Source organism: Cryptosporidium parvum, chromosome 7 (genome assembly GCF_000165345.1).
Source record: "Cryptosporidium parvum Iowa II chromosome 7, whole genome shotgun sequence".
Lineage (NCBI taxonomy): Eukaryota > Apicomplexa > Conoidasida > Eucoccidiorida > Cryptosporidiidae > Cryptosporidium > Cryptosporidium parvum.
In genome coordinates, this window is record NC_006986.1 from 1,257,537 (window position 1) to 1,278,458 (window position 20,922).

Sequence of the window (20,922 nt, forward strand, 5' to 3'; positions counted from 1 at the left end):
GTATTTACGGCAAACTGTTAAATATTATAATTAGCAATGCATATATATATAGATTAGTTATCAAATTTAGTTTATATTTTTGTAAATAAATCTGCAAATATAATTTTATTTCAGTAATACTATATAACTTAATTTTGCATGACTTTAAGTAATGCAAAACACTTGTTAAATAAATCTTGGATTATTGGATAGGTACGAGAACTTAAATCCAAATCCTCAAATGTTTCAGCTTCCACCTTAAGTAGCTCAAGTGAAATCATTATTGAGCTACATTGGGAATCAGAATACGTTCTTAGAGGCTTTCTCACATGTTCAACAGAACTTACTAGTTGGCTGGGATTGAAGGATAGGAGTACCTCTAATAGAGCCAAAGATAGTACGAGGAATTCAGAACTCCTAGATATTTTGGCCTTCTCCAGAATACTCAAAATTTTTATTTTATCTGGAAACTCGTCAACTTTCCACTGTTTAATAAATTTCTTTTTCGATGATGAAAGAGCCAGACTTAGAAATAATTTCAAAACTCCACATTTTATTGGTATTGGAACAGAGTCATTTAAAATAATGCTATCCAAAAGCATTCTGCCTTTTTTAGGATTAATTTTTAAATCAAAACCATCCAGTTTATTCAGTTCTTTCTTAGTTACGTTACTCATGAGGAAGCCATTCTCTTCATTAATTTCAATAGGAAAACGTAGAGCTCCTCGATTTAACCTTAAACCAACAGAGCTTTCGGTATCAAGGAGATTGATAAATAAGTCGTGAAAGCGTGCAGAACCTTGGTTTTGAGATCTTGCCAAATCTGAAAGCGGTACTGGGTTCGCTCCTTGCGTTATATTCGTCATTTGTGTCTCGGAAATTGGAATAATTTGCGAAGAACAACACAATAATAGAGAAATTATCTGCGTAATCATATAAGAAAAATGTTCAATATCTTGACTTTCGCCAGTGATTTTGCATGTATATTTCCACCAAGTTCGAATGCATGTTTCAAAACCAGAGCGATTACTTCTTTCAAGTTCTGCTTCTAGTTGCTTGGAAATGCAACTAAGGAGTGCCAAAGATTCTAAGGTAAAGTTAAGTAAAGGCTTCAACTTGTTATTAGTTAAAAGATTATGAGGACCTTCAAATTCTGCTAAAAAGAGTCCAATAACTTTTATAAATTGGAAAAGACAACACATTTGTGAAAGAAAAGCATTTTCATTAAATTTGTTCAAGTTTTTGTTTGTCTGTTTAGCCATTGCTCTAAGAGAAGCAATTGTACAAGATCTAAGCTCTCCAAGACAAATTTCTCTGATTTCAACAAGAATTTCAGAAGTTCTCAGTAAAACATTATCCAATAGGCCATTGAGATAAAAATTCTTGTTAAATATTCTATTCCAATCTCCTAGATCTGACGTTCCACTAGATTTGACCTTGATCTTATATATAAAGGAGGCAAAATAAATAATAGGGTAGTTTAATTTACTTAAACTTTCTTCTGAATTGTTTATGAAGAGCCAAATGTTCTTTAAATCATCAGTAAACTTCCCAGGATCAAATTTATTTAGATTATTGGTTAATAGCTCCGTAAATATATCCATTGTAATTATCTGAATATAATAATCAATACAAAGTTTTATTTCATTATAGAATTCTTTCTTTTCACTTTGTTGTGCTCGAAGCTCATTGTATAATTCTTCAGAGTGGCTCATTTGGCTTTTCGAAAAAAATGAAGTTAAATATATAAAGTTTTCCCATATTGTAAAAATGTGGTTAAAGAGCTTTCCAATAAATTCCTCTTCCATTTCAATGGACAAGCTTGAGCTGTTGAGTATTGAAAGAGCAGATAAAAGTAAGGCCAATGATTCCTGTAACATATCAATTTGGTCCAAAGAACAATAAAGCGTCAAAAACTCTGAACTAATTGAAATTTTACTCGATATTTCAATTCCTACTATCACTGAGTTGAATATCTCTTTTTTCAGCTCCTCACTTAAAGAGTTTGATGAATCATCAATTGAAACTATCTGGGAAAGTTTCAGTGACAATAAAGAAACTCCCATTAATAAATTATAGGTATTGTTGAAGTTTAAGCTTTGTGGCAATTCCAATGTAAGGTTATGTCCATCTTTTGACTTTGGTAGAATTTTAGACATACTCAAAAGAACTTGATTACAGAGTGAAGAGATCTTTTCTAATAGTCTTGAACAAATTTCATGATTCTTTAATCCTTTGTCAAACAAAAACAGTAAAAATGATAAAAGCTTGTTCATCTGGTCCGAAGTCATTTCCTTGGGGGAGATCTTACTAATTAAAATGATTATGTGCTCTCTTAATACTCCAAAGCAACTTGGATCCGCTTTTACTATGCATAAAACAAGTTGTATTTGTAAAAGAAAACTATTAATACTCAGTTCTAAGTGAGAAATCCCACTTAGAGATGAAGAAAAAAGACTTAAGTTATCAGCAATTTTTTGGAATACAAGAGATGAGAAAGGCAAGAATCTACTCAACTTGCAGAGAAACCCAAACATTAAATTGGTGAATAAAAGCCTTTCTTTTTCAATATTCGAATCTTGCATTGTTATTAGATTTAAAAAAGGAGTGATTATTTCTTCTGCAATAACTTCCATAGATTCAGTTAAAGTTGTTATTACTAGCTGAATTTCTCCATTATTTTGATCGAAATTTTCATTGGACTCGATTTCAATTGGTCTGTGTTGAATGGTCAAAAAAACTTCTAAGAACCTTAAAATACTGGCTAAATACTCAAAGAACTCCACATTTCTCCATCCAATATATGATTTAATTAAATTTTCATTTATTGGCACTAAATAGCTCATATTATTGATCAAGTGATTTAAACTCTTAATAGACCTAGAGAAAATGAACCCCCAAGATATTTGCTGATTTATTTCAATATTATCAACATTAGGAATCCGAAAGTTAGAAATTATTGAATAAGTATTATTAGAATGTTCATAATCCCATTTATCCAAGAGAACAAGCTTTAAATCCCAGATTTTTGTTTGAACTTCAAATGAACTAGAAACCAATCCTACACCTAGGAGCCACTTAAGAAGGCTTTTTTGTATAAGTGCATTAATTGGATGGTTTGGGTTTTCAAAAACTGAGATTTTATCGAAAATAGATATTACTTTCTTGACAAAATACGAATCTTGAAAACTCTGTGCGCAAAGCAGTAATTCAGGGAGCTCTCTATTACAAAACAGACTTTTGTTTAAAATAAGCAGCTTCAAACATTCTAAAGTGTACCTTGGATCTTCTTCAAACCATCTTTTTAGAGGCATCTTACTCAATAATTTGGTTACTAGAAGCATAGTAGTAGGAGATTGAACTGTATTAATGGGGTCAATTAGCTTCGGTACTTGCAATATAATAAAGCTCCATTGAATATTAATTGGTAAAATATCAAATAATAATTCACATAAAGCCCCATTACAAGAGTCCAAACAAAGGGAAATTGTATCAAAAATTCCAAAGCTTATCTTCGGTCTGATTGTTCCGACTATAAAATTGCCATCTTTATCTCTGAAATAGTTGTTAAAATATGATAAGATTATAACAATAAATGAAGAATATTTGGAAAGAGTTTCTGAAAGTGACTCACTATTTACGTGCTGGAAAGAATGTAGTATTGAATGAATAACTTTAAGTACTGCAAGCATTTTAATATCAATATTCCTTGATTGAGAATTAATTAAATCAGAATATCTCTCAATTTCAGAAAGATACTCAGGGTTATTCTGGCCCAACAACATTATTAATTTTGAAAGTACAGAGTCGATACTGTCCTTAATTTTTGATATTCCGCTTTCAAGACGAACAACTTGACTGGTCATTCTTGTCCAGGGAAATGAAAGCGAAAATACCGAATACAAAAATTCCTCAAGAGGTACGCCACTTGTTTTGATGGATCTTTTTCTAAAAAGTCTATCTAAATCCCATAAAACCTTTGAAATTTCTTGTGATGCATTTGTTTGAGAAACAAGAGGCTTGAACAAATTGACTTTCTTTACGTCGTCAAATTTGAGAGGTGAGGTATGCTCACTATTTTCATGTAGTTCTACTTCATAGATTTCCTTATATTCTTTTGTTTCTCTTGTTGAAGTTGGGAGAATTAACGTGTTTCGGACCAAGGGAGATGTTTTAAGGTATGTGGTGGTCTTATCTAAAAATAAATCATCTGGAGATTCAATACTTGGAGTATCTGAGATTACTCCTGTTTTTAAAATTATTATCAGAATGGTTGTAAGGAGTGAAAATGAACCAGATCTACATTCTTCAGAGGAACTGAATATCCAAATACTTAGGTGGTGAATGAGCGTAATTGAGTAAGATGCAGCTAGATATTCTAGTAAATTCTTTCTATATGATCTCGAGATAAAAATTGCATTTAGAGCAATTGAAAGATGGTAGAACAGAGAATTTTCTTCAATTGAAATGAGCTCTGTAATATCAAAAGCTGACTCATCTCTTGAAGAATTGTCCAAATTCTGCTTTTTAGTACAGAAACTTTTACAGCTCAGATTCATCAAAATCTTCACAAGCTCATCTACATATATACAAAATAATTTACATGAAATTTTTGAGGAAGTTAGAGATTTAGTCAAGGACTTTAGTGCAGAAATCTTTATTTGTGTTTGAATCCTTGGGTTTTTTATTGCTGATAAAAGTTTGGAGAGTCGAAAAGAGTCTGGAGTTTTTAATACTGACGAATTTGGCCCTTCTGTGCTCATCATTACTGATTTCTTGTGGTGAATATCTAATTCTTCCATTTTTTCTACCAACAGAGCCTCTCCATATATGTTTTGTTCATAAGCAGTACTCATTTCATCTTTTTCGAGGTCAACCAAGGTAAAATAGTCGAAAAAAATATGCTTTGTATTCAAGCTCCACTGTCTTTCTATAAATTCAAGATCATTTACAACTTCTAAATTTAAATCGTCTTTAGAGAATTTTACTCTTTTATTCAAGAGATCGACTAGCTGCAAAACAGAGGTTCTTCTTAAACTTCTATTTTTAAGTATTAAAGTAAGCATAGTGGACACCATATAAAGTTCTGCAAGATTTTCTAAATCTAGATTATCCTTATTCCCACTCAGAATTAAAGAGCAATATAATATGCACCTTCTAATTCCTCGCAGTCTAGACTGGCAAAATTTGATATTTGACGAAGAAATCATTAATTCCGAAACTTTGGTCCATTTTGATAGGAATAATTTTAAGCTCGAAATAATTTTGGATGAATTTGGGAGTACTTTTTTATTTTGAAAAAGTACAAAATCGAGAGTTATAACTTTGGAAATCCAAGTTAAAGGAGAATAAAAGTGAAGGCATTCATCAGACACTCTTTCAATTAAGACGTCAAAAAGAGACGCTAGATTTTTGGACCCATAGCTTTCTTGGCATAAAAGATCGAATAAGTATCCTAATGTAATTGGTATTAAATTTTCAAATGGTGAATTCTTTAAACTAAATAAATAATCCAATAGAATACTTAAATGTTTTGATAGATTTTCTTTAGAAGCATCAGATCTTAATATATAAATTATGGATGCAACTACATGGATTGGGCTTTTAATGAATCTTTCAGTAAGCTTTTCTATATAAGAAAATTTATATTCCATTTGGCCTTCTAAAGAGTAATTTGAATTATTTGGGTATAAAAGCGAAACAAAATCGTAGACAAATAATGTTTGGCTAATCATTGAAACCGAGTCTAGGCTCGCCAAATCATTGCCTTGGAACAATGACTCTAAGACATCCAATATAGTAAATCTGATAGAATCGCTATGCACTATTCTAAAAGAATCGAATTCAATTATTTTTTCATTTCCAAGCAAAAAAACAATGCATGACATCAAGCTATTTGTTTCAAAGCGCTCCATGTGTTTACTCCGTTTAGTTTCAGACTCGTGTACCTTTTCTAAAGCTGATCCATGACTATTGTTGCTATTATTTGCAGAATTAAATTCTGCACTAAAGTTGTAAATATCTTCAATATTTTCTAAACTGTCCAAATCGTTAAGATCTGCAATTTTATCTGAAGATTCAACTTCTTCATTGTATTCTGCAAAAGATTCAATTTGCAAATCAAACCTTTGATTGAAAAGAAAATCAAGTTTGGTATTACACATTTTGATATCTTCAAAGTAAACAATCTTGAATATTGTGGAAACATACTTGATGAATTGAGAGAAAATGTCCCCTGCAGCAAGAAGAGAAAAATATTTATGGCCTTCATTATCCGAAAGAAAGTTAAACCTGGTAAAGGTTGAACAAATGAGTTGCGCAGAATCCAAAAATTTTAGGTTACATACTGAAAAATCCACTACTTGTGGCTCAATTTTAGTCTTCTTTGATTGAAGCTTTTTTTTAATTTCAATTGCATTAGAGTTTAGGTCGTTACAACTCATTAATAGCCTGAACAAAGTAGACCAAAGCCTGCTTTCCTTCATTAAAAGTTCAGAATATGTTGAAATTGATTCTTGAACGACAAAAGATAAAGATACAAGAGGCTCTAATTTACATTCACAATGAGAAGAAATGGATGATTTTAAGGAGCAACAAACGAGGTTTGGAATAACTGTTTCTGCAAGATTTAAGATCCAAAATTCTATTTCAGATACATCGGTTGAATATACTTTGTTTTTAGTTAATAATTCATTAATGCTTTGTATCATTTCCGTTAATAATTCAAGGATTTTCTCCTTAAGAACAACACAACAACTAGATCCCATATATCCATCAGTGCTCGAATTTTCATACAAACCAGGAAATAATGCCTTGTAAGTTTTGTCAGAAACTGAGGGACAGCAGCATGAGCTCAAAGAATTAATCAACAAGTCCCACAACTCCAAATTTAGTGTAAGCAAAGCTGAGGGGAAATCTCCTAATACATCCTGCCTAATTGCAGCAATAAGCTGCAATAATTCTTTACATTTTCTTATCTTTATTTGAATATCACCATCTTGAATCTTTGAAGTAATTTCCTTCACAGCTTCATTAATATGACTCAATAGTTCTGCCTCCTGTTTATTCACGCCAACTTTTTCAAGGAGCTCCAGGTTTTCACTCTCCAACCTGAAACTCATCTGTGGCAGTGAAGCTTATACATAAATTTATTCCACCGAATATTTCTATCTTTTTTTTCTCACTTTTAAGTTAATTACACATTCATGTTATGAGGAAGACCCGCCTTTTTTTACAGGTAACTTATAGTCGACTAGACGGCCAGAAAGTGCTTATAATTGCTTAAGAATTTAACTAAAAGAAAACATGTAACGCAAACCGGATAAATTATAATAAAACAAAGATACATAATTACTCTTGCTAGATACTTTTCTTTTGCTGTTCTCTAGAAGGTCTTTTCGACTCGCAGTGAGTTACAAGCCTTTTAAACATTTGAATATATTTTCTTGTAGTTTCATCATTCAAGACATGAGCAATATGAGAGGAAAAAATTTTTGTTCTTCCAGCTCTTTCGTGTATACCTACCATAGTTACGCCCATTGGCCATGGCGCATTTCCAATTGCCAATTCAATATATTTATCTTGAGCTTTATTGTAATCTCTTTGGTTACACAAAGTCACAATTTCAAATAATTTATCGAGAACCTCTTTATCAACTTTTCCATCAGATGCCTCTAGCGAATTAACTAAAGGTTGAATGTCTCTTTTTGTTTGATAGTATTGAGCGGAATCCTGCATACCTTTTTCTGTTTCAGAGTCCGCTTTCTTTCGACATTTAAGTAGTTTCTCCCATTCTTTTAGCTGAGTATCTATCCATCTAAGAATAAACTTCTGATTGCTTTCTCCTTCTATATGCTCAAATTCCTCATATATCTCGACCTGTGTGTGGTCATCGCTTACAGAATAGAGAGAGAAATTAGGATCAAAGCCATGCAAAAAGATATTCTGTTGGCCAATATTCATTTCTTCATTTGTTCTTCCCTTAAACTCTAATCTCCTTAGTCTATTATATCTTTCGTTATCATCCTCTCCAAATAAGGTTATTGGTTCTCCAAGTAGTCTTAGCCTCTTTATAGTCTCCTCATTTTGTATAGGCAGGGAAGAGGTTAAGCATTCCGAACCATTTTCCAATTTATTTGAGATAATTTTGCAATCACTATTAGATAAATCAATAACAGAACTACTATTTTCATGGTTACTTTTCTTTATTCTGTCTTCCGAAGTTATACAATGTGAATTCTTAATATTCTCCTTCTTTACTTTTTTCAAATCCCTTTCTCTCTGCCTTCTGATATATTCTTGCCTCTCATGCTCTTGCACTTCACTTTGAGAAACCCAACTTCGGTTATCTAAATGTAAACGAAAAAAAAGAGGTTATTAATCAGTAATTATAACGTCTGCATTATTATTAAACTTACCTAGCTTCTTTTTAAGTTCTATTTTTTTAGAGTTAATAAGCTCCTCAAGAGATTCCATCCAATTTAATTAGTCAGAAAATATCAAAAAAGATTACAAGAGTCATATAGAAAACTTTAAATTGTCCGCTTTTCCCAAAAAAGTACAACACTTAAATACAATTATGCAATCTTAAAACTTAATCAAACACATTAACCGCGCGCGCCAATCCCAGCAATAGTCTACTATAACGAAGCTGTAAAATGAAAAGTCAAGTAAAATATATTCTTTGCATGGGGACTGATAAAAATTAAATTAAAATATGATAAAGAATATTTTAAACTCTGAATAGATTTAGAATAATGCGGAAGATAACAATTTTTTATTTTTATTTAATAATATTGTTAAAAACTTCAAATTGCCAGATACCTGGAGGAAATTATGACAAGATCACGGTAGAACCATACTTGGCACAAAATGGATCTCCTTATGGAATTGATGTAAAAGACCCTAAACCAACACCTCCATATTATGAAACTGTTTGGGGTGCAATTTCGGTTCCCCCATTAATCACTCCATGTCAATTTATTAATCCAATAACTTTAACAGTGGGAAACCTTAATAGAACTGATCCCGTTCCAGTTGAGTTCTCATGCGATACCAAAAAATTGAGTGGAACATCCAAAATACAAACTCAATACGGAGTTCTTACTATCTCAAATGCTGTTGCTTTATCCCCACTTTGTGAAGCTGCTGCCACACTTTTAAACGGAATAACTCCTACTATAATTCAAACCTACTCCTATACTAACCTAACTTATTATATAACAAATGATATGATTGAAAGCCTAATTCTTAAATTTCCACAGACCCATCAATCTTTAGACGGTCAGGGAGAGATTAATTGGCTTTCTCAACACATATTTAGTGAAGTTTGGTATGATATTAAAGACGACCTTGGTCTTGCACCTGAATTAAGCCCTAAAATGACAATACCATTAATCTATAGGGTATTTCTACCAAGCGATATACTTCCAGGAAAAAATGTTGTTGGTTCTAATGGCGATCACTATTTTGTGGATGCATTTAATGTTACCATTTTAGATGTTTCATCGTTAGAGCATTCTAGAGATAATAGTGACAATTTGTGGGTTCCAAAGTATGGATTAGGAGGTTTTATTCCTACAATTACCCCAACTTATCAGATGAAGGTAATTCCATACTTTAGTAACGTCACAACTCACTACAATAACGCTGCTATTACGTGGGGACAAACAAATATTCCATTTACTGTTACTCCAATCAGAGTTGTGCCACCTTCAAGATTACCTGAGCAGACTCTGAGTTTCCAAAAAAAATCTAATTGCTCAAGCAACTTTGATTTTTATTTCCCACTAAGACCTTATACAATGGTTGGAAACCTTATAGATGATGAAGATCCAAGAGATCTTTCGCTTTTACTGAGTAAAAAATCAGGCTCCATATTTCAAAGAAATACTCTTAAAGGAATGGGATTTTTCAACAAATTTATTATTATGAATAACCCCAAAAGAACAGGAATATTAGAAGATACTGGGTCACCATCAATTATAATTGAAGAGAATTTTATTGGAGGATGTTTTTTTAATGGAACGTTCCCGTTTACACCCTCAATAGAAAATAAAGGATTTTACCAACAAGGACGTTGTTCCAGTGAACAATTAAATTCTAGTACTAAGTATAAAAGCCCATTTTATCCTCCACCAAAGAAATTTGATGGATACTTCCAACCTTCGTTAGATCACCCAGGATTGCAAACTACTATTCTTCAAACAGTGAGCTATACCCAGAATGGTGGAGGTCCTAAGGAACTAGATGACTCAAAAAAAACCTTTATCAGAAATTATCCAGGAATTTCTGTAGTCAGCCAAATTTTTTATGGAATTTTCTTACAGGGGCCCAGAGTTACATGGCAATCCTCATTGTTTCATAACCAAAATAATCCAATTATACCGGAGGGATCTTTTTATGCCTTTTCACCGCAATATATTGAAAAAATGTTTGGTTCCTTTAACCTTCCTGGGGGTGGAGCCAGCTGCAGAGCTGCTAGAATGCTTCCAATTCCAACGGAAATGGTAGATGTAAAAGTCACTTGGCAATGCTATACACCAGCAACTCCTGTTTCACTTTTGTATTCAACTACTACTCTTAAGGATCAAGCATTTGAAACTTGCATGGAGGCAAACCCTCCTCCTGCAAGCCTTGCAAATTGTATTACGGCTGAAAAGAAGTTGCCATATACTCTTAATACTGGATTACAAAAAGGAAATACTTGGAGCGCTAAAATTGAATCTAAGGAGTATAGCACTACCACCCCATTACTTTTTATACAAAATAACACGTCGCCGCACGTAATATATGGGTATTCTCCAACAGGTTGGTGGATTGAAACATTACCATATCCAAATAACTACAATCAATGGTTCCTCCGTACTCAGACTTGCGCGTACCCTTCAGAAATTCCAATATTCCCTACAGATATCCCTCAAGTATTCACTATCAAATCAGTACCAAAAGCATGGGATCACATTAATACAGGTCATCATTTCGCTACAATACCTTACACAAGTCAAAATACATCATTTAGTTTTGAAGTTTTGCTGAATGAAGTTTCATATTTTTCTAGTATGACTGAAATTATTAAATTCGAGTCTCAGCTGTTATGTGAAGGGCACCACTCTATCCACCTTGAAACTTTACCTTCTGAAGCTTTAGTTCAAGAAATACTTCCTCCTGAATCAATAATTGTTTCTGCAATTATTAAACCATTTAGCATACTATCAGAGCAAAATGTTAACTGTTTTCTTGTTTTCCGTGCCTTACCTGAAAACTTGAAACAGGCTACATCAATCCCCACAGCTTATGGAACTCTTGCAAACCAGATTCCTACTGCCCCTATAAGGGGAATTGGAGAATATATTTACTTTTTAAGTGCAGATATGCCTCCTCAGATGGAAGAATTCTCTCTGTTGATTCCAAACCCAGGAAAAACATCTGCAAGTGATACTCTTTATCTTCAAATACCTAGAATCGCATTCCCAACAACAGTACAATCATCTGTTTTTCCTTCACTAGGGATCATTGCATCATCAGACCCAGTGGTATCATCATCTTCAAGGATTTTAATTATAGGAGATCAACTGCAACTTTTGCAACAATCAATAAGGCTACCATCAACAGAAAAAGCCTGGTATGTTTTTCTGAAAGCTTCAACGCCGTCCAACAGCGGTTGCCTAATCCCTTGCGATAAAAGTCTCAAAAATCATTACATATCTCCTTATTGTAGCTACGGAAATGAACCAATTTGTCCATATCAGAAAGTAATTATGAATGATCAACTTGAGAGCAGAGAACAAATAATGGAATTAATAGCTGCTGCAACACATTCATTATCCTACTTATCTCTTTTTGATGGACTTCAACTCGGTATTTCTTTGTTTTCACAGCCAGTATCTCAATCTCTCGTTTGGAATGAATACTTTGATGTATTGTATGATATGCTTTTAGATAACCCAAAAAATCCAACTTCTGCGGATTATTCAGCATCTAAAATTACAGTTTTTGGAATCTTAAATATGATACTCCGAAATGCATTAGAAAACCCAAAGCTACAAATAGATACAATTAAGCCATTCAATTCGATTATGAATAATACATTAATATCTGAATGCGCAAATAGCCCTGGGTTTAAGTTTCTCCTTTTAGAAACTATAGACCTTCTTGTTGCAGTAAACGGGTGGGATTTCATTTCATCAAATATTCAATACTTGCAAGTAGTTGAATTAATATTGCAATCAATTGGAAATAGGTTATCATTTTCGGACCCTATTAGATCTCAATTTAAATGGGATGGACCTAATTCTAAAATTACTTTCGAGAGTAAAACATTTGCCAAGCAGGACTTAAAATCAGGATTTAAGTTAGATACAATAAATATTCCGCCTTTTTCTCTCTCAAACAACATTGAATTTCAGCTTGCAGAATCTATTTATATGATTCAGAATCCTAGATACTTTGATCACCAGTTAGCAAGTTCTTATTGGATTCCTTCCTGCCCAAATAATACTCTATCCATCTCAGTTTCAAAGTATCCAAATGAGCTTATAAGACAATCCATCCATAAACATATTTCCAATGAAGATCAAGTTGTAATACCAGTACTATCTACATCATTTTTTGCATGCTCTATTGACTATTATCTAATTAACATTCCAACCCCAGTTTCTTTCAATATTGATATTGAACTTGACATACAAGCTAATATCACAAGCCTTTCGTGTGTTGCAAGGAAAGGAGATCAGTGGGATGGATCTTTATGCCAAACATTCCACCGCTATAATGAGTTTAATACTAGAAAATCTCAAATTCAATGTCTTTGCAATGCATTATCTAGTTATGCTCTTAAAGGCACAGTTACTCCCTTAAACAAATATCAAAATGATACAGCAGCTTGGCCAGGATTTGATGGAGATTTTGGTGGATTCATTCCTAATATTTCTGAAATTCGTCCTTTATTAGGAAATGTTGGGTCTGGGTTTATATTCCTTCAAGGAGACTCAACTAACAAGAAAAACCCAAATAGCAATTTAGAAGATGGTCAGGTTGGAAGATATTCGGTCAATTATAAGCGAGAAAAAAATAATACAAGCGAAACTGTTGGGCTTGTTCAGGAACAATCAGCATTTAATGGTATTGCTTACTATGATTATGATTTTCTCTATTCGTGGGAGCCAAAATCATACAATTTAACAGTAAATGTGACTATTGAGCATTAAACTATAAGATAATTTGCCAAATTATTCAAATAGAAACTGAATCAAAATTTTTAATCATTATTAAGCAATTTTGTTAACAAAAATAGCAAAATACATTAGAAAACAAAGTTAAGGTTGTAGGAATAAATGTAAAATACCAAAGGCGATTAATTTTTTTTATTTCTCTTTCGGCATTTTCTTTACTTACATTAACAATTTTTTTTGATTTCCCTCCAAATAATTTATTATTTGGTAAAGGTAAATCTCAAGTGTGGGCATTCACAGTCAAATCCTGACCATAGAAAAATCCCACATTAGACATGTGGAAACAAAAATTCAAAAAAAATATAAATATGAAATTCAATTAAACTATAAAGATGAATTTATAAGATTAAAATTTATTGTTCATTTCCTCAATTAATACTGGTAGATTATAACTCAGGTAGAAAAATCAAATTAAGGTTCAAATATTTTTTTAATATCTTTTTTTAACAATGAATAATTTCATAAATGAGATGTCAATCAAGTTAATATACAAAGCTACTAAATACATATTTATTTACATGATTTTTGCTTTACTTTTAAAAAAACTAGAAGATAATAGTCATAAAATATCTTTTGATTCGAACTTATCGCTTATAAAGGTTCTAAACTCATTCGAAAATTTACAAATAGATTTAATGGAAGACCCAAAAGACCTAAAATTAGCTATTGATACTGAAGACATAAATCAGCCTGATATTTCTGAAAAAAATAACTCAACATATGTTTCTGATAAATTGGATGCTCATTTAGAAGCTGAAAATGACATAAATGAGAAAGTGCGTGTTCCCAAGATTCAATTATTATCTGAAGTAAACTTAGTATTAATTGGTCAAGAATCAAAGTCTGAAACTGAATCTCCTAAAAGTAACCAAGATGACGCAGAGAAGTATGAGCCATCCAATCAATTTAATAGAGAAGATCTAGAAAATCACATTTCAAAATTAACGAAGAAAGTGAAGAAACTTCTCAAAGAGCTTGAAAGGGTTGAATTCATCGTGAATTTATATTCAAAGGCATTTCTTTCGGATTCAAGCATGAGTAATACGATAAAATATATTAAAAAATATGAGTTTCTAAAAAAATGTCATCAAGAAAATCTAGAATTACTTAGTAAAAAGAAAGCGGAATTAGATGAATATCAGAAAATGTTGTCTAAAACCGGGATTTAGAATTTATTACAATATTCTATTAATTATTTAAGAAAGCTAATAATCTAGTTGAAAAAATAATTAATCTTTTTTTTTTTTTAAATACAATTTTTTTTCAGTTATTAAGGCTTAAATTTTCCGTTATACTTTTGCAAATCTTTTGCCAAACGTTAATTTATTCACCTTAAATTGGTAAAGATATTTTGTAATTATCTTATTTTTAAAGCATGCACAAATATTTTTATATCGAATTAAAAAAATTCAATATAGCAATCAAATATTAGCATTTAAAAAAAATTAGCTCAGAAATAGCGATCTTTGATTAAGAACTTTATCCTATATTTGAATAATTAAAGTTTGATCCAGCTCTATTCCAAACTTTACAACTTCCCAAATATGTCATTTTTGTTTTTCTTACCACTTTAATCTTCTTCAATTTTGTGTTATCGAATGGGATTATCAAAGTAAGCAAATATCCCTTTATTCGGCATCTTACAAATTATTAGAAAGTATTTTGAAACAATAATTAACAATACAACTAAATTTCAGAAAATCACTTGATATGCCTACAAAATCCTAATTATTTTTATTTAAATAAACTATCAATATGAATTTTACTTGAGTTGACAATTTAGATATTTGGAAATGGCTAAGGCCATATTTATCAATGCAGATACTTTACATTTTGTTTCTAATTTCTTTCGAAGTATCTTCAATAATGTCATTTTTAGTGATTACTTGCTCACCATCAACCATTTTATCCTTTTCCCCATAACTTTCCACATCTGCCAGCTTGCTGGAAAGATTGGGTTGATTTGGAAGATTTAGTGTATTAAAACTCGAATTACCTTCCTGATTATTATGATTTTCATTTTCTTGGTTAGGATATGTAGCTGGCTTTGAGTTTTGTTCTGTAGAAGTGATTGGTAAGCGTTCTGAGTCCAATCCTTCTTCTGGAGAAGTAGCAGGAGTGTGATCTGAGCTGGATCCTGTTTCTGGTATAGTAGCAGAAGGATGATTTGAACTTGATCCAGTCTCTGGAATTGTCACAGGCGCGTGATCTGAGCCTGACCCGGTCTCTGGAATCGTCACAGGTGCGTGATCTGAGTCTGATCCAGTCTCTGGAATAGTAACAGAAGGATGATTTGAACTTGATTCAGTCTCTGGAACTGTCACAGAAGGATGATTTGAACTTGATCCAGTCTCTGGAACTGTCACAGAAGGATGATTTGAACTTGATCCAGTCTCTGGAATAGTAACAGAAGGATGATTTGAACTTGATTCAGTCTCTGGAACTGTCACAGAAGGATGATTTGAACTTGATCCAGTCTCTGGAATAGTAACAGGCGCGTGATCTGAGCCTGACCCGGTCTCTGGAATCGTCACAGGTGCGTGATCTGAGCCTGATCCAGTCTCTGGAACTGTCACAGAAGGATGATTTGAACTTGATCCAGTCTCTGGAATAGTGGCAGGATGATCTGAACCCGAATCAGTCTCTGGTTTAGTAACAGAAGGATGGTTTGAACTTGATCCAGTCTCTGGAATAGTAACAGAAGGATGATTTGAACTTGATCCAGTCTCTGGAATTGTCACAGGTGCGTGATCTGAGTCTGATCCAGTCTCTGGAACTGTCACAGAAGGATGATTTGAACTTGATCCAGTATCTGGAATTGTCACAGAAGGATGATTTGAACTTGATCCAGTCTCTGGAATAGTAACAGAAGGATGATTTGAACTTGATTCAGTCTCTGGAATTGTCACAGAAGGATGATTTGAACTTGATCCAGTATCTGGAATTGTCACAGAAGGATGATTTGAACTTGATCCAGTCTCTGGAACTGTCACAGAAGGATGGTTTGAACTTGATCCAGTATCTGGAACTGTCACAGAAGGATGATTTGAACTTGATTCGTTTTCTGGTGAGGTAATAGGGGCTTGCTCTGAACCAGATTCTTGATGTTCACCATTTGAGGGCTTTTCTGTAGGATGCGGTCTAACAACTGGATGAGGCTTTGTGTTTTGGTTCTGAGTTAAGTTATTCCCACCTGATTCTGGATTTGTTGAGTTTAGTGGCTTCATTATTTCATTTTGAATATTTTGATTTTCTTGATTATTCAAGTGGCCATTTTCTTTTATAGGCGCATGTTTAATTAAAGAAGAAGAAAATCCATCGATAATACTCCAATATCCAATTGTGGAGATTGAGTTTTCTCCGGCTTCAAGAGAAATTTTGTTGATTTTATTTGTGTTAATTGGAATATATCCAAGAATGCAGTTATTCCATGTAAGGAAAAGATAATATTCAGAATTAGAAGATTGGAGAGTTGTCGCTAAGTCTTTCTCAGAACCAAAAGTCATTTTATTCTCAGCGCGATTAAAGGGTTTAAGACAATGTGCTTCATTCTTTTCAAAACATGTTTTTGTATAGAAAACACAAGCGATTGAATAACTTACAGCTTCAAGAGCGTGTTTCCTATCAAGGATAAAAATATCACCTCCGAGCCAACTACCATTTATCAAGCCAAGCTCAAATTTAATTTCGAATTTAGTAGAAATGTTTTTCAAAATTCCGGATCCATCTGGATTTAAAACAAATAATGACTTTGCATCGTTTGAATCAAAGAAACTAATTGAAATAGGTAAAAGATCAGTTCTTGGAACATTAAATCCAAATCTTAAATAATTTCCCTTAGTTAGACCGCCATAATACGGAATTAAAACAACATTCGATTTGCACACATTCATTGCTTCAGAAATACTGCAAACATTATTTGATTTAGAAAGTGCTAGCATTTCATTGTTAATTTTCATCGCATCATTGACTGATATTTTGTCGCCATTATTTGTACCATTCTTATAATTCCCAGCAAAAAGAATAATTTTCGAGTGGGTATTATCAAATAAATAACTGGAACTTTCATCCCAGTATAATGAAAGGTTTATTTTTGTTGAATTTGACCATTCTTCGGGTATTTGAGAAATGCTAGATATTGTAGAATCGTTGTCAAATAAACTTACTTCATTGTCATTCAACCAAAGAAGCATTTGTTTTTTCAAGTTTGTTGTGCCAAATAAGTTAGAAACGAGCATTGGAATATTCCTAAAATCGTTCCTCTTAATAGTAAAATTGATTAACCCTTTAGAACCATTAGTTATTCCAGAATTTTCATTATGAAAATTTAAATTTGGGCAATTTTTACTGTTTATATTAAATACAGTACCATTGTGAGATAAAACTGAAAAGATTTTATCACCATGCCCATCTGGGGAATTAAGGCCCAAATTAATATTCGATTGGCCTGAATGTTTATCTTTGGATTCGGAGAAATCTTCATCTAAAACTTGTTCCATGGAATTATTTTTTAAATCTATTTCTTTCTCATTTGATGAAAAATATTCACTAGTAGTTTTCGTACTAGTAGTAGTTTTCGTACTAGCAGTAGTTCTTGTAGTAGTAGTAGTTCTTGTAGTAGTAGTAGTTCTTGTAGTAGTAGTAGTTCTTGTAGTAGTAGTAGTAGTAGTAGGGATTTTCATAACTAAATATTTAGTTAAATGATAAAAAATTTAAAAATATTGACTTACTAAATTCGCTTCTGTCTGTAAGTGTCCATTTGAATTCTTCATCTAGTAAAGTAGTGTTGAAAAAAGTGGGTTCTACTCCAAATTCCTTTGTTTTGAAAATAAGACTATCTGGCCTATTAAACTAAAAACGGTTATATTTCATTCAAGAAGTTTTCTGTGGCTCACTTACCATATAAAGTGAGAATTCATCATTGTAAAAATCAAAAGTAAATGAACAAGGATTTTGATTTCCAGGTTTTGCTATTTTATCGCTAGAAACAGAGTCTAAATTTATGGGATTAGAATCCATAAGTTAAATGGGTTACAAGTAAACTTACATAACTTTGAACCACAGGAAATTTGGATTTGCTTTGTGATAGGGTCGCATCTTATATTACCTTCTTTATTATGTATATCTTTTCCGCAAGGAAATATATATTCAAATTCATTTGAAAGGTTTAGCGGAGCGATGGAATTTAAGATGTATTGCTGAATTACATGGTTAGAATAATTCACTATGAGTAGATTGTCACTAATACATGTAAGTTGTGAACTAAAAGGAATTATTTCACAAACGTTACTCTCAACTGAACCCATTTTCAAAAGAAAAAATATCAGGAAGTCAGAGAAATAACTACTTTTTGTTGTATGAGAAAATTGCACACAATAGCATGTGATTTTTTTTAAGTTGTACCCAAAGGTTATGTCTTTTAACAAAAAAAATTGTAATGCAAAATTCAAGTGTGAAAATATCGTTATAATAGCACATAGAATGGATAGCTGCAGAAATAATTAGTTTTCTGTGTTCAGTTTTTCTTAATATTGAATTTATTAATTTTACATTTTCCATTTTTGAGAAGAAAAATCAGGTATTTTAATTTATTAAGTTATTATTTTACATAGGTTCTTGATAATATTTAGTCGTATTATTATAGATTTAGACGAGAAATTCAAACCTTTAATTTATGTAGAAATGAAATAATAATATGTCAAGCCTTTATTTTATCTGATCTAATATTTTATAATATAAAAGTTGTGAATTAATTTTTTTTTAAAATTAATTTAATAAATATTTACTAGAGGTATGAAGAGTCAAATTAGTTGGTTTATACTGAGTTCAAATTTATACAATATATTTTCACAAAGACGAAATATATAAGTAAATTTGGTGAAATATGTAAATAACATTTTATATATAGATATTCAATATTTATAGATAATTATTTTTTTCAAGTAGAAGATGATTATAGTTAAAGATATGGAAATGAATGGGATGAATAAGAACAGAGATATGAATATAGTGAAAGTGGAGAGAGGTAGTGGAAAGAAAGAGTTTAGAAGAGGATGAGGATAGGGGTGGTTGTGGAGAAGATAAGTAGAATAGTAGTAGAGTATTCATAGGAGGAGAAATGGTGATGAGAGTAGCAGAATAGGAAATGAGAGATAATTAGATAAAGAATGGCATTAACTTGAATGTTGAAAAAATAATTTTTGAATTTTTTTTGGATTGTTTTTTTTTGCACTTGAATTTTTTTTGCACTTGGATTTTTTTTGGATTGAGTTTTTTTGCACTTGAATTTTTTATACTTGATTTTTTTTGGATTGAGTTTTTTTGGATTGTTTTTTTTTGCACTTGAATTTTTTTTGTACTTGGATTTTTTTTGGATTGAGTTTTTTTGCACTTGAATTTTTTATACTTGATTTTTTTTGGATTGAGTTTTTTTGGATTGAGTTTTTTTGCACTTGAATTTTTTTTGCACTTGGATTTTTTATACTTGATTTTTTTTTTTTCATAAAGTAATTTTTTTTAATGGAATGTTGAATAATATTTTAAATAGCAAAGTGCTAAATTTATAAGTAAAATAATAATATAATAAATAAAGTATTAGAATTAAAAAAAAAAAAAAAAAAGTGGGCGGTGTAACATAGTGAAAATAAAAAAATAATAAAAAATATTTTTTCCGGGGTGAAGAGTATTCAACCTGGGAATGTAGGAACTGACGTGTTAGTAGTGAGCTGACATTGAGTATTAAAAATTTGTAGTCTATTTCGATTTGAAAAGGCTATGGAATGATTAGTACTGATGAGAGAAATATATTATAGATGAGTAATGTATAATATATGAGTCGCAGGTAAATACATGTTTTTACGATTGAAATATAACGTTGTTTTATATTTGATTGTAAATGTAGTGTATTTAGTGTAGTCAATTTTGACAATATGTGTTGAATTGATATTTACACGAATGTTAAATATAAGAGGTTGTTGTATTATTATGGTTTCCAAAGAATTATATGTGATAAGTATTAATGTATGACTCTACATTGTTATATAGTAGTTATGTTGTTTATATATATTTATATGTATATATATGATATATATATTATTGTATAATGGTGTTTTGGGAGCGTACAATGTTGGAATATTTCGTAACCATTGTTGAAAAGAAAAAGCAATAATTTTTTATAATATATTATTATTATTATTATTACTTTATATTCAAGGTTATGGGGTATTTTTCAATGTAGTTTTAATACTATCTTAAATTGCTAGTTAAATTAATATATTTTTCTTATTAATTAACTGGATAAGAAATTTTTATGATATTTTTATACAGTTTATATATTATATGTATATATATGTTGTATAAATAATATATATTCATTAATGATTTCTTAAATAATTCTTTTGTTTATTATAAATAATAGACATAAATGTATTCAATGTTAATAATATGTATATTATATATGATATATAATATATATAATATATATGTTACATGTATATATTTGTATATATTATATATATATATATATAACACATATTATTAATATGAATGATAGTAACCTGGTTGATCCTGCCAGTAGTCATATGCTTGTCTCAAAGATTAAGCCATGCATGTCTAAGTATAAACTTTTATACGGTTAAACTGCGAATGGCTCATTATAACAGTTATAGTTTACTTGATATGTTTACTAGGGTACCGAGTCCGAATTCGTAAB

General features: G+C 31.3%; 6 protein-coding genes and 1 non-coding gene across 7 annotated transcripts; 3 read left to right on the forward strand and 4 right to left on the reverse strand.

The window, feature by feature from the left end:
- Window positions 1-128: 128 nt before the first annotated feature.
- cgd7_5480 (very large membrane protein) lies at window positions 129-7,100 on the reverse strand (the record flags this gene model as incomplete). The annotated part of the gene is made up of 1 exon (XM_628689.1): window positions 129-7,100. The coding sequence occupies one exon, from the start codon at window positions 7,098-7,100 to the stop codon at window positions 129-131; it is 6,972 nt and encodes a 2,323-aa protein (XP_628691.1).
- A 238-nt stretch (window positions 7,101-7,338) lies between these two features.
- On the reverse strand, window positions 7,339-8,352 carry cgd7_5490 (PRP18 (SFM+PRP18 domains); the record flags this gene model as incomplete). The annotated part of the gene is made up of 1 exon (XM_628690.1): window positions 7,339-8,352. A coding segment is annotated over one exon (1,014 nt), but the record flags the coding sequence as incomplete, so codon positions are not given.
- A 383-nt stretch (window positions 8,353-8,735) lies between these two features.
- Window positions 8,736-13,187, forward strand: cgd7_5500 (large secreted protein; the record flags this gene model as incomplete). The annotated part of the gene is made up of 1 exon (XM_628691.1): window positions 8,736-13,187. The coding sequence occupies one exon, from the start codon at window positions 8,736-8,738 to the stop codon at window positions 13,185-13,187; it is 4,452 nt and encodes a 1,483-aa protein (XP_628693.1).
- Window positions 13,188-13,660: 473 nt separating this feature from the next.
- Window positions 13,661-14,380, forward strand: cgd7_5510 (secreted protein; the record flags this gene model as incomplete). The annotated part of the gene is made up of 1 exon (XM_628692.1): window positions 13,661-14,380. One exon carries the CDS (start codon window positions 13,661-13,663, stop codon window positions 14,378-14,380), a length of 720 nt encoding a protein of 239 aa, XP_628694.1.
- A 657-nt stretch (window positions 14,381-15,037) lies between these two features.
- On the reverse strand, window positions 15,038-17,893 carry cgd7_5520 (serine/threonine rich low complexity protein; the record flags this gene model as incomplete). The annotated part of the gene is made up of 1 exon (XM_628693.1): window positions 15,038-17,893. The coding sequence occupies one exon, from the start codon at window positions 17,891-17,893 to the stop codon at window positions 15,038-15,040; it is 2,856 nt and encodes a 951-aa protein (XP_628695.1).
- A 318-nt stretch (window positions 17,894-18,211) lies between these two features.
- Window positions 18,212-18,517, reverse strand: cgd7_5530 (hypothetical protein; the record flags this gene model as incomplete). Its single annotated transcript, XM_628694.1, has 1 exon — window positions 18,212-18,517. One exon carries the CDS (start codon window positions 18,515-18,517, stop codon window positions 18,212-18,214), a length of 306 nt encoding a protein of 101 aa, XP_628696.1.
- A 2,247-nt stretch (window positions 18,518-20,764) lies between these two features.
- cgd7_5535 lies at window positions 20,765-20,889 on the forward strand (the record flags this gene model as incomplete). The annotated part of the gene is made up of 1 exon: window positions 20,765-20,889. It is a non-coding gene; the product is annotated as an 18S ribosomal RNA (ribosomal RNA).
- Between the last annotated feature and the right edge of the window lie 33 nt (window positions 20,890-20,922).